This window comes from Microcebus murinus, chromosome 2 (assembly GCF_040939455.1).
Source record: "Microcebus murinus isolate Inina chromosome 2, M.murinus_Inina_mat1.0, whole genome shotgun sequence".
NCBI classification, from domain to species: Eukaryota; Metazoa; Chordata; class Mammalia; order Primates; family Cheirogaleidae; genus Microcebus; species Microcebus murinus.
Window position 1 is genome coordinate 100,790,796 of NC_134105.1, and position 13,742 is coordinate 100,804,537.

The 13,742-nt window shown below is 48.2% G+C and overlaps 1 protein-coding gene across 1 annotated transcript; it reads right to left on the bottom strand.

The window, feature by feature from the left end:
- Window positions 1-9,365: 9,365 nt before the first annotated feature.
- LINGO4 (leucine rich repeat and Ig domain containing 4) lies at window positions 9,366-11,765 on the bottom strand. The gene has a single exon (XM_012767614.2). It carries the CDS (start codon window positions 11,721-11,723, stop codon window positions 9,942-9,944), a length of 1,782 nt encoding a protein of 593 aa, XP_012623068.1. The 5' UTR covers window positions 11,724-11,765; the 3' UTR covers window positions 9,366-9,941.
- Between the last annotated feature and the right edge of the window lie 1,977 nt (window positions 11,766-13,742).

Below are 13,742 nucleotides of genomic sequence, written 5' to 3' on the forward strand. Positions count from 1 at the left end.
TTGCTGTGAGCTAGGCTGACGCCGTGGCACTCTAGCCCAGGGCAACAGAGTGAGACTGTCTCAAAAAATAAAAATAGGCCGGGCGCTGTGGCTCACGCCTGTAATCCTAGCACTCTGGGAGGCCGAGGCGGGCGGACTGCTCAAGGTCAGGAGTTCGAAACCAGCCTGAGCAAGAGCGAGACCCCGTCTCTACTATAAATAGAAAGAAATTAATTGGCCAACTAATATATATAGAAAAAATTAGCCGGGCATGGTGGTGCATGCCTGTAGTCCCAGCTACTTGGGAGGCTGAGGCAGGAGGATTGCTTGAGCCCAGGAGTTTGAGGTTGCTATGAGCTAGGCTGACGCCATGGCACTCACTCTAGCCTGGGCAACAAAACGAGACTCTGTCTCAAAAAAAAAAATAAATAAAAAAAATAAAAAAATAAAATAAAATAAATATATATATTGAATTAGTTCTTTAACATATCGATATGCAGGCATACTTCATTTCACTCTTGTATATCTGTATAATAAATATTTAGGAATACAAATATGAGGTCAAAGAAGTGTGTGCACTGTATTTTTCATTTGTATATATAAAATTTTTCAAATTCCCTTCCTTTCACAAAGATTGTTCTAATTTTCATTCCACCAGCAATCTTTGAAAAGGGTTTTGGTAATTGCCTCCCACAGAAGTTGTAAACAATTTTCTCTCCCATCAGCAATGTGGGACTAGGACCTGTTTATGCCTGGGCGAGGTGGCTCACGCCTGTAATCCTAGTACTCTGGGAGGCTGAGGCAGGAGGATTGCTTGAGTTCTCTGGAGTTGGAGACCAGCCTGTGCAAGAGCAAGAACCTATCTCTACTAAAAATAGAAAAAATTAGCCGGGCACCCGTAGTGTGGGCCTGTAGTCCCAGCTACTGGGGAGGCTGAGGCAGGATTGCTTGAGCCCAGGAGTTGGAGGTTACTGTGAACTAGGTTGACACCACGGCACTCTACTCAGGGCAATAGAATGAGACATTTGATAGCACAATGTGTTATCAAACTTCTCAATTTTTGACAATCTCATAGTGCAAATGATATCTCACTGCAATTTAGATTTTTCACTTTTCTTATAAGTTGAGCATCTTTTAATATGTTTAAGTGGCAAATTTTTTGTACATCATCTGCTTATATACTTTGTTCATATTTTTGTTGCTTATTTTTTCTTAACATTTGCTCTTTGTATATAAGTTAAAAATGTTTTCTCTTTTCCCAGTTTGCTCTATGTCTTTTTACTTTATGGTGATTCTTTGCAAATTTCAATTTTTATGTAGTTGAAGTTATGAACATTTCCTTTGATAACTTTTGGGTTTCATATCATATTAGAAAAGTCTCTCAGTACTTAAAATTGGTTTTAAAACTACTATGTTTTCTTCAAATACTTTTGTAGTGTCTTTTTGTACATGTTTGATCCATCTGGAATTTTAGAGTATCAGGTAGAGATCCACCTTGTTTGTGTGTTTGAGACAGGGTCCTACTCTGTAATCTGAACTATAGTTCAGTGGTGTCATCGTAACTCACTGCAAACTCAAGCTACTGGGCTCAAATGATTCTCCTGCCTCAGCCTCCCAAGTAGCTGAGATTACAGGTGTCTCCACCACGCCTGGCTAATTTCTCTGTTTTTTGTAGAGTCTCACTCTTACTCAGGCTGGTATCAAAGTCCTGGTCTCAAGCGATCCTCTCTAAGTGCTAGGATTATAGACGTGAGCCACCGCACCCAGTCTTTGTTTTGTTTTATCCAACCCTTCTTATTGAATAACCTGTATTTTCTCCTTTGTTTTTATTTATTATATCCACATTGTTTTGTTTTCTTTATAATGCCCAAATTGCCACATGTATTTGAGTCTATTTCTAGATTTTTTTCATTTTGTTCCATTGCTCTACTTATGTTCTAGCACCATATTGTTTTTTAAATTACTGTGCATAATGTGTTTTTACCACAATTTAAAAAATGAATGTACCATATACATGCAGAAAATTCACAAATAAGTGTATCTCTTTGAGTTTTCAAAAATGGAATACATGAGTGTGACCAGCAGCAGATCAAGAAACAACATTACCAGTGCCCCAGAAGCCACCCTGTGTCCCCTCAGTCACTACTCTCCTCAAGGATAACCACTCTTTTGACTCCTAATGCCATAAACTAGTTTTGCCTATGTTTGTTTTTTTATATAAAGAGAATCACAGAGTGTGTACTGTTTTGTGTCTGGTTTCTTTCGAATTATTTCTGTGAGATTCACCCATGTTGCAGTATATGTATAGTTTTAGTCCATTCCTTCTTGTTACTGTGTAGTATTATATTGTGAGACTATACCATAATTTACTTTTCTATTCTATTGTTAATGTTATTTTGATTGGAATCATATATTTTTAGATTATGTAAAGAATTGGGCTGGGTGTGGTGGCTCATGCCTGTAATCCTAGCTCTCTGGGAGGCCAAGACAGGAGAATCGCTCAAGGTTAGGAGTTCGACACCAGCCTGAGCAAGAGTGAGACCCCCGTCTCTACTAAAAATAGAAAGAAATTAATTGGCCAACTAAAAATATATAGAAAAAATTAGCTGGGCATGGTGGCGCATGCCTGTAGTCCCAGCTACTCAGGAGACTGAGGCAGAAGGATCACTTGAGCCCAGGATGTGAGGTTGCTGTGAGCTAGGCTGATGCCACGGCAATCACTCTAGCCTGGGCAACAGAGTGAGACTCTGTCTCAAAAAAAAAATAAATAAAAAGAATCTTCAATTGATGTCCCACCAGTAGCATTTTTTAAGTTTTCATCATATAGAATTTACACATTTCTTGTTAAGAGTATTCGTAGGTATTTGAGCGCCTTCATTGCTATAGTTATTTTTACTTTTAAAAAAGTAAAAGAAAAACTGAATAAAATACAAAATAAATAAATAAAAATAAAAAGGTAAAAGATGGCCAGGTGCTGTGGCTCACACCTGTAATCTAGCGCTTTGGGGTGTTGAAGCAGTAGGACCACTTGAGGCCAGCCTGGGCGATATCGAGACCTTGTTGCTATGAAAAATAAAAAATATTAGCTTGGCTACTTAGGCGGCTGGGCTGGGAAGATCACTTGAGCCCATGAGTTGAAGGCTGCAGTGAGCTATGATGACACAACTGCACTCTAGCCCCAGCATCAGAGCAAGACCCTGTCTCAAAAAAAAAAAAGAGAGTAGTCAAATCCAAGGAAGAAGGTCCAATGTTGCTATAAAAAGCATAGACCTACTTCTTCATAGGCCTGTCATCTTCCCACTGGGGTTCAGCATGGGCAAAAAAAAAAAAAAAAAGGGCATATAAGTCCAAAAAGAAGAGTTAAAAATTAAGTAACAGGAGGAATTTCTTAATCAGAGTAGTGAAAAATGCAGGTGGAATCACTTTTCCTGGAAATTTTTAAAAAGGTTGACTTCTAACTGGCTGGGTATGGAAGTTGGGGAATAGAAGGAATAACTTTACGTGAGCTGATTCCAAATTCACTCCAAAGTCACCGTGCATTTGGTATTTGTCATCTCATTTCCCCTCTCAGAGCTCAAATCAGGATTGAAAGGTTGAGTTGTGGGATGCTGGGATTGACACAAATGTAATTTCTTTATTCTCATCTTCAGTTTCTAAGAGTGTATTTTCTTTTGTTGGAGGGTGTTCTGAACAGGCTGTAGGAGGTAGTAGATGAAATGAGTTAACATAAGGTCTGGGTTGCCAGAGTTCAGAGTTCGGTGGGCAGGTGTTTCCATTCAATAAGCTGAAGCAGGAAAGTAGAGTTTGGCTAGAGGTCTGGGCGGTGAGGGGTTCTCAAACACAGGTAGCCTGGCTCCAGAGTCTTGACTGCTCACAGAGTTCCCTTCCTGCACAACATGAGGATGATCCATTCAAACAATATTCAGCAGTCTGAGTCCCTGAAAAACAGCACTCCTCTCTCCTTTTTCCCATTGTAATATTCACTGCTTCCTCCCCCATTAATCAAGCCTTCTTCACCAGAAACGAAGACCGAGAGCCTGAGCCTTAGTATAATTTATGCTGGTGTTACTCATTCAGTCTTTAGGTCAAGATCGATGAATTGTGGCAGGTGTCTTAGGAGAGAGATTCTCCTAAACCTCCCCTGGCACTACCACCCAGTTCTGTTTTCCTACTTAATTCCCCTTACAAAGCAGTTGGGAGGAACAGGACTCAGAAGTCCCTGGTCTCAGATACTCTCCAGACTGAGTCACCACCATACTTACTTCTTAGAGAGACCCACCCAAAGTCTCCTGCTTCTCCCTGAGAGATGGGTGCTGTTGGGAGTAAGGGGCTGAGGAGGAGGGAATGCTAGAGGCAAGAGCATGTTTTCCTGCAGGACCCATCATGCCACCTGCTCTTACTTGTGCTGATGTCTGCTTCACACTGTAGACTTTCTAGCCTTTTCTCCTTACCTCTAATGCCGCCCCACCCCAACCTGGGGCTTCTCACAGCAGAGGTTTTTAACCTGCATTCCATGGAGTCTGTCATGGCTTGAGAATGACTGGATAATGTGTAAAGACTTGGCTGGGCGCGGTGCCTCACGCCTGTAATCCTAGCACTCTGGGAGGCCGAGGCGGGCGGATTGCTTGAGGTCAGGAGTTCGAAACCAGCCTGAGCAAGAGCAAGACCCCCGTCTGTACTATAAATAGAAAGAAATTAGTTGGTCAATTAACATATATAGAAAAAATTAGCCGGGCATGGTGGCGCATGCCTATAGTCCCAGCTACTCTGGAGGCTGAGACAGAAGGATTACTTGAGCCCAGGAGATTGAGGTTGCTGTGAGCTAGGCTGACGCCATGACACTCACTCTAGCCTGGGCAACAAAGCGAGACTCTGTCTCAAAAAAAAAAAAAAAAAAAAAGACTTGTTGATAGCTTTCACCAGGTATGCTCAGAGGGTTGTGACTCCAACAAAGCTAAGGATCATAGCCTTGCAAGACTCTCAAGAAATCAGGGATCCAGGACAGCCAAGAAGAAAGAATGTAACGGGAACCAAAATTCAGAGTGTTAAAACAGCACCATAGTATCTTTGGGTCCATATTCCCTCAGGTTAGGTGAGACCATGTCTGAAATGGAAGAGAGGAGCAGTGGGAGGAGGGCAGGATGGGATGACCCTCAGCAAGGTTCTATCAGGCAGGGGCAGGCAGGAGGTGGGCAGAGTCAAACTCCCCTCAAATCTGAAACAGCTCACAGGTTGTTGTGCCTGAGCAGCCTCTCTCTATAACCTAAGAGCTTGCTAAAGTTAGCACCCAGAAAGGAACCAGGAAGTCTGAAGCCTCCATTTTGTTTTTATTTATTTATTTTTACCTTAATATCAAGAATCAGTCCACTGAAGCCTCCATTTTTATTTAATTTTGAGAGGCTCCTTTTGCTGGAAGCCAGGTATTTTACTTCAGTCTATCTGATTCCTGGAATTTCTATTCTTTTCTACTGGTTCTGAGGCAGATGCAGTAAAAACACTGGGGGAGGAGACTGAGAAGAAAGAGTAAAAACAAACAAAAAAATTCCCACTTCCTGAATCAAGTACATTAGAGGTGTGGCAGAAAGGTGAGGATCAGCAACTGACCTCAGTGCCCCCTGAAAGTTCAGAGTGGGTGGGTGGAAGATCTCACCTTTTCTACAGGTCATGTCCAGCAACTGAAAGGCCCTGGGAGATGGGGTTATAAGAGTGTGACAGTGAGTGTGACAGTGTGTGGTGTAAAATGTATGAGTTCTGAGTCAGACAGCTCTGAGTTCAAATGCAGTTCCCTTGCTCACCTCGCTGTGTTCTCAAGCAACTTAATCTGTCTGACCTTTAGTTCCATCAGCTAAAATGCCTGCCTGCCGTATAGGGTTGGTGTGAGGATTAAATAAGAAAACATGTATAAAGCCACCGACATAAATGTTGTTTTCTTCTTTTCATATTACTGTCTCATAATATCCCCGCACATGCACGTGGCCACAAAACTCAGGCACACTCACTGCCTGCTCACGCCCCAGTTACATTTGCACACGCTTGGGTACACACACACTCCAGCCGGTACAGTCACAACTGAGCTGAGGGCAGCCTCCTCGGACAAGCTATGGAAGTGCCCAACACAGTCGCCTTCTTACAGTAACTGGCTCACCTCTCAAAGGTGTGAACTAAAATAAAATTTTAAGGCTCACGCCCTACCAGCTGACTGAATGGACTCCCTCACGGCCAAAGGATTATCCTAAAACTAAATTCTCTACCAGGAGGATGGAGGTCAGACATGCCTCATCATGCCCCCTCCCTTCTTGGGGACATCCTTTGTAACTTATCTCTGATATTATCTCTGATAATAGCTCCTTATGTTGAAACATTTTTTTACTTCAAAATAAGATATGTGTGCAGTGTGCATAGGAATTTGTTCACAGTTTTTTTAAAACTATAGTCCGGCCCTCCAACAGTCTGAGGGACAGTGAACTGGCCCCCTGTTTAAAAAGTTTGAGGACCCCTGCTTTAGACAAAGCTTCATGTCCTTAACAAATTACAAGCCAAAGAATCTTTAAACCCACCTATAACCTGTAAGCCCCCCCACTTCGAGATGTCCCACCTTTTTGGGCCAAGCCAATGTATGCCTCCCACGTATTGATTTATGACTTTACCTATAACCCCTGTCTCCCTGAAATGTATAAAAACAAACTGTAACCCAGCCACAGCGAGTCCATTTGCTCAAGGCTTCTTGGGCTTGGCTCAGGGTCACGGTCCTCAAATTTGGCTCAGAATAAACTTCTTTCAAATATTTCAGAGTTTGGATTTTTCCATCTACAAAGGTATTCTGGAAAAGCTGTGAAAGGAGTGTAGGGGTGGTAGTGGGGGGAGTAACTCCACAGGCATTTAGCTGAGATTAAGTGTATTTTGGGGGGATACTTTGTCCACTGCTGCTAGGGAGACCCTAGTCTATGCCACAGGTCATCGTATGATAGAGCTTTGCTTTTCAGTGTGGTAGTCATTGGCTACGTGGGCTATTGGACACTTGTAAAGGTAGATAGTGAACTGAGGAATGGAATTTTAAATTTATTTAATTTTAATTCATTGAAAATTTAAAATCTTGGCTGCGCGTGGTGGCTCACGCCTGTAATCCTAGCACTCTGGGAGGCTGAGACGGGAGGATCGCTAACGGTCAGGAGTTCAAGACCAGCCTGAGCAAGAGTGAGACCCCCATCCCTACTAAAAATAGAAAGAAATTAGCTGGACAACTAAAAATATATAGAAAAAATTAGCCAGGCATGGTGGCGCATGCCTGTAGTCCCAGCTACTCCGGAGGCTGAGGCAGAAGGATTGCTTAAGCCAAGAATTAAAGGTTGCTGTGAGCTAAGCTGATGCCACGGCACTCTAGCCTGGATGACAGAGAGAGACTCTGTCTCAAAAGAAAAAAAAAAAAGAAAGAAAATTTAAAATATAGACTTGATTTAGTTATTGGACACATTTTATATTTGCGATAACTTGGACGTGTGAATCTTTTTCAACAGTGAATTTTGTGATATCTAAATACACATAAGATATTTCTGGTGAAAACTTAGTGACTGAATTGAGATGTGCTCTAAAAGTAAAATATATACTGGATTTTAAAGACCTACTATGAAAATACAGTGTTAATATCTCACTACCAATTTTTACATTAACATATTGAAATGATAATAACTTGGGTATATTGAATTAAATAAAATATAGTATTAAAATTAATTGTATCTATTTCATTTTGATTTTTAATGTGGCTGCTGGAAAGTTTGAAATTACATATATGACTTGAATTCTATTTTTACTGGGCAGGGCCGCTTCAGATTACTCTGGGCGGCAGCGTCTCCCAGCGCCAGACAGTCATCGGCTCCTAACTGTGTCAGGGGCTCCCCAGAGAAGATTTCTCTGAACAGCACTGCTACTTCTGCCCGTATCTGCATTGCAGAGAGGGCAACTAGAGTGAGAAGCTCCAGCACCCAACTCCCGATTCCCAACCCAATAAGCTGCTGGTGGAAGATGACAGAGAGGAGAGGGAGGGCTGTGCCCCAGGAACCCTTCTGGAACATTATAAACTGGAGTGGGGAAGTTGCCGGGATGCTAATTAAGTTGTGTGTGCATGGGAGGTGGGGAGGTTGGAGGCTCAGGGATACCCATTTCTCAAGAATGTCGGTTTCTCCAGCCTCACTGCTGGGTTCTCACGTTCACCTCCGGCCCCACCCCCACATTCCCGTCTCTGCCCCACTGAAGAGCTTGCCTGACTGTGATCCAGCTTTGCCTCCTCCATGGTGCTGGCTCCTTTCGCCTACCGGGGACAGTTTGAGCTGGGAATCTTCTAAAGAGTGTCTCCTCACAAGGGCAACGGCAGCAGCAGGAATCAGCTGGAGAGCTCATGATGCTTGCGTATGCTTTGGTGTAGGGGTGGGTGGGAGTCCAGAGATTGGAGGGAAACTAAGGACACTGGGCAGACGCTGTTGCAGAGAGAGGCTCCCCAGGGCCACATGATCCCCACTTCTCATGTCTCCTCCCACTACCCTCCTTCCCCATCATTCATCCCCTCCAAGATGCCGGGGCTGTCGCCCTGTCCCTCGAGCTCCTGGCATCCGCATCCCTTTGCGCTCTGTTTCGCCCTCTTTTTGAAGCACACTTGGTGGTAGTCAGCAGTTCCGCCTCCCACTGCACCTCCCCATCTGGGGTCTCGGTAAGTATAAGTCAGTGACCTCTCTCCAGGGACAGCTTCCCACTGGGGCTGCACTAAGCACAGAGCAAGGGGAAGCCGCAGAGGGGTGGTGGACACGAACCAGGCAGACAGTTACGCCCCCTGCCCTCGGGTTCTCACTGCAGCTTGCAGCGCCCTCCTCCCTGCTTCCTCCAAGCCTAGTCCCTACTGTGTCTTGGGCCTTTCTCCCTCGACAACTGCAGATTCTTGCTTTTGTTCCACATTCTCTGGGAGTTCCTTTCTGGTTTACCCCCAAGGGCACTAGGGGTCTGTGACACTGGAATGGTAGGGAGAGCCTGTTGCAGAAATGGGAGAGAGGGCAGAAGCTGGGTGTCCTAGTTTGGAATCCCCGCATAGGGATCCCCTGGAATGTGGAGGGTCTCTCCTGCTCCAGAGATGGACATTGAAACTGGGGCTGGGAGTGCTGTTCTCTGCAGGCACGGTGGGCCTCCTTACCCTGTTGGCCAGGCCAGGTTAGATGGGGGCAAGGCCTCTGGGATACATGGTCAATGGGCAGCAGAAAGGGTAGGAAAGCAGAAATAAGGGGAGGACATAGACTGCAGTAAAGAAAACTCCAGAGACCATGTTTAGGTTTGGCTGCTGCTGTTGTGGCCTTCTGGCAGCAGGTTTAATGGTCTGACGGACAGAGGAAGGTGGTGGAGGCTCATGCAGACACAGGACCAGTGTGTGGTCTGTCCCCATCCTCTTCTCCATAGCCTCAGAACCCTGGGCTCTAGTTCCTGGAGCCTAGGGGCAAGGGTGGGGGTGGGGGTGGGAAACAAAAAAGAAAGGGAGACTGCCTGGTTGAGGAATAGAGACTCCAGGAAGCAAATGGCACTTCCCAGCCCCACGTCTGAAATGATCTTGTAGCTGTGGTTGGCAAGTGATATTGGTTATTAAAAGATGTAAGTGTGTGTGAAGAAAGCCCAGTGGTTACACTAGCAGACTGGAGCCTTGGTTATGTTTCTTGCTTTGTGTGTGTGGAAGGGGTAGGGGACCAAGGAGGGCTGCACTGACCATATGGTCTGTACCTGCAGCTCCCTGGGACCTTGGGAGAAGAGAGGATGGATGGGAAAAGCTCAGGGAGGCAGACTCTAGCAGAGGCATCGCTAGTTTCTGGCGCAGTGCAGGCAGGGGATGTGGAGACGTTTGCTGCTTGGGACTAGGTTCTGGTCCAAGTAGCCTTGGTTCTGTTTCTGCCTCTGGAGCTGACTTGGGTGGGTCACCAGCGTGGAAGGAAAGGTCAGAAGAGCTTGGCAGTGACCCGGTTACCCCCAGAGTTTTTATCCCCAGAGGGCCGAGGTGCCACAAAGTCGAAGGTCATGTGATGTTTGACCCGGCCCTTGCCCTTGCTCCAGAGGGCAATCAGGCCAAAGCAGAGGGTCACTGAGGTGAGGAAGGGGAGGAAGCCGACAGCCAGCACCATAGCCAGGCCTCTGCTATCCAGAAAGAAGGGCCCAGGGATCCCTGGCATGGTGATGTTGAGGTCGGAGAGGGTGCCATTTCGTGGTTCAACTTGGATTACTTCCAGCCAGGTCCTCAGGGAGTCATTTCCAGCCACGTTGCTGACCACACAGACATAGGCCCCTCTGTCCCGCAGCTGCACGGAGCGAATCTCCAGTGTCCCATCCTCTAGGACCCTTACTCTCCCAGCCCTTCCCAGCCAAGCCCCCTGAGGTCTCATCCAGGAGACAGTGGGGGCTGGGTCTCCATCTCCAGAGCAGGAGAAAACAGCACGCCCCCCCTCCTCTGCAATGACCCATCGAGGCCCCGACTTTCGGATCAGGGCTGGTTTGCAAGTGAAGTGCCCTGGAGGTAGGATGTCTGAAAACTCCCTCAGGCTCTTCCCCTGGACATGCTGGGGGCCAGCACAGGCAGGGGGGGATGTGCCAAAGTCCAGGTGGTGGCGGAGCCGGAGCAGCCAGAGGAGGCGGCAGTCACAGGTTAGGGGGTTGCCGGACAGCCTCAGGGTGGCCAGTTTGTTTGGAGAAGGGAAGGCTGTTTCCTCTAGTGTCTGAAGGGCATTGTCTGCCACATCCAGGAGGTGGAAGGCAGTCAAGCCGTGGAAGGCCTGGGCAGCGATGGAGGTGAGGCACGCCCCTGACAGTCGTAGCTCCTGGAGTCGCACCAGGGGGCTGAGTCTTCGGGCTGGAATGGCTGAGATGGGGTTCTGAGAGAGATCCAGGACTCTGAGGAAGCTCAGGTGGTGCAGTGCTTGGAAGGGCACTGAGCTCAGGTTGCATCGGGTGATGGCCAGGCTGCTGAGATTGAGCCCAAGCAGGCTCCCGGGGTCCAGAGCCTCCAGAGATGGCCAGTGGTGGATCTCCAGCTCCTTCAGCTGCCCCAGCCCCCGCAGCGCCCCAGCTGGCAGCCTCCCGATATCCAGCTCTCGAAGCCTAAGGGCCACTAGTGCCGGGAGTCGGGCGAGGGCCAGGCCAGGCACTGTGCTGAGGTTGCAGCGCTCCAGGGTGAGGGTGCTCAGCTTGGCCAGCCCTGCAAAGGCTCCTGGAGCCACAAACACCAGGTGGTTGTCCCCAACTTCCAGCTGCTGGAGGCTGCCTAGCTCCCCAAAAGCTCCATCTAGGAAGAGGACAATCTGGTTGAGGCGGAGGTCCAGCAGCTTGAGGGAAGACAGGCCTGAGAAGACCCCGGGCCCCATGATTCTGAGCCGATTGCCCTGCAGCCTCAGGGTGAGTAGGCTTTGCAGGCCATGGAAGGCCCCGGGCTCCAGAGTGGAGAGCTGGTTGTAGCTGAGGTCCAGTTCCTGGAGCAGGCCCAGGCGGGAGAGCATTCCCCGCTGAAGCCCCCACAGGTGGTTCCCACTCAGGTCCAGGAGCTCAGTGTCCAGCGGGAGCCCCCCAGGTACAGCCTCCAGTCGCCTGTGAGCACAGAGCACTGCCCGGGGCTGGGAGGTACAGTCACACACAGCAGGGCAGCTGCCACTGCCCCCTCCAGGCAGGAGGAGCAGGAAAAGGAGGGGACACCACGGGGTCCAGGCCTGCTTTGGAGCTGTGGCCACATCCATTCCCTCTTTAATCCTGGAATAGATGATGACATGGCCCTTTTTGGAAAGTGCTTCAGATGATGATGACCCTGAGCTTCCCTGGCCTTCCTTACGGGGGAGAGAAATTGGTCTGTCTCAGCATTTCCAGCAAGTAGGGCAGGAAGAATTCTGATGCACCACCTTCCTGCGGCTTCCTGGGACTCCTCTTTGGGGAATCTCTACTTTCTTCCTCCTCCCAGCCCTGCCTAACTGGCTAAGTGCCTACTAGCTCATGGAACCCTAGTTGAGCCTGATTTCTGCAGGGAAAGTTTTAAGGGAATGGGACAGGGAACAGGAAGGAAGTAACTTTGAGTCTCCTTGTAATGGTTTTTTCCCTGCCTGTGAGATCCAGGAATATCCCAGGTCCCCTCTCCCTGACATCTTCTCACCCCAAGCTCTGCTCTCTTCCTCTCTGCCCACCCTTGTTCTCCCATTTTATGTACCCATAGCTTTGCCTAAGGCTCAGGGAGATCACATCCTTGGCCCAGAGATCCCTGTCCTGATTGGAGAGAGGTCTTCACCTGGACTAAGTCACCAAGGCTGGGAAGCATACAGGGCTCAGCTCTGCCCCCACTCTCTGCCCTCCTTTAGCCTGGCCCAGGGCCGGAGCCCTGGACTAGCAAGTTCCAATCTCCCCGGAATGCTTGTGTGGACGACAGCCAGGCTGCACATTAGCCGTGGCCGGCATGCAGGGGGCACTCAGCTGGGAAGCCAAGAATGCCCCATACGAGCCAAAGGGCCACTGCTGCTCACCTACAGATGAAGTTGGGGTGTATGCGGTACCCAGACAATGCCCAAGTTCTGAGTTCTGTTGCTTGGTGCTCAGTCTTAGGCTTCTCTTATATCCCTCCGTATGTTTTTTGTTTCTAGTCCAGTGTGTGACTCCGAGGGAGAGTTCCTGTCCCCTTTGGCCTGAGCTGCCTGAGTAATGCTCAAGGGACAGATTGTGAACCAGGGAGGTGTAGGTAAGTGAGGAGAGAGCGTGTCTGAGTAGACACTGTGGGGTGGGGAGGAAGGGAGCCCTTGGCTGGCACAGCAGGTGTCTGGGCACAGGCAGTGTACAGAGCCTGTCGACTTAAAGTAGGTTTCTGGGTGCCAGGTCTGGGCAGTGTCAGGAAGAAGGTGACTACAGTGACCATGGGAGGCTGGCTGAGCTGATAGAAAAGAAGGGGTCCTCTAGGTGGTGACAGCCCATTGACTCACCCTGCTCAATGCCAATAGGGACCCCAAGGGAGAGGAAGTATTGGAATTGGCAAAGAATGGCCAAAGAGACAGGAGCAAGGGTCCACAGATGCTCCCCGGAAGGCAGCATGCCTGGTTTCCTCTGAGCTGCAGTGGTCACCTTTGGCTTTCGGGCTTCAGCCTCTCTGAGCCCTACAGGGGCAGCTTTCTCCTACTTGCCCTATTTTTTTCCATGTGGAACTTAGGAGAGGCAGTTTAAGAGATGGTGATTTCTCCCCTCTTTCTTCCCACTCTACATACACCCTTCTCTAGAAGGAGCATGCTAATGGCAGTCTTATAGACACTTCAGAGGATTGTAGTAGTTGGGAAAGTAAAGAAAGAGGCCACGAGAGCAGACGGATGCAGGAAACTGGTCTGAGGCTCGGGGATGAGGAAGAATAACATGGGGCAAAGCCTGCTGGCCAGACTCTTGCCCTTTCCCTGACCTAACAGGTATCCGTGGCTCTTCCATGTTCTTCAGGAAGAGACATGTCCCAGCCCCCCTCATTCTCCCTGTGCCTGTTCTGGGAAGTCCACCTGACAGCTAGCTCTCCATCACTGCTGCTGCAGTTCCTGCTCATCCTTTTGCTCTGCATTCGGCACAAGTGCAATGAAGCGTGTAAGCCAGCTTTCTTCCCTCCCGCTCCTGTGAGTTTCCTCTTAGTCCCCAAAGCCTGCTGGGTCGGGGGCTCTGGGGCTAACCCCTTTTATTTATGCGGTGCCTAACAGTCACAAACTTCCCTTGCCAACCCTCACACCTATAGGACTGGCCTCTGGCCA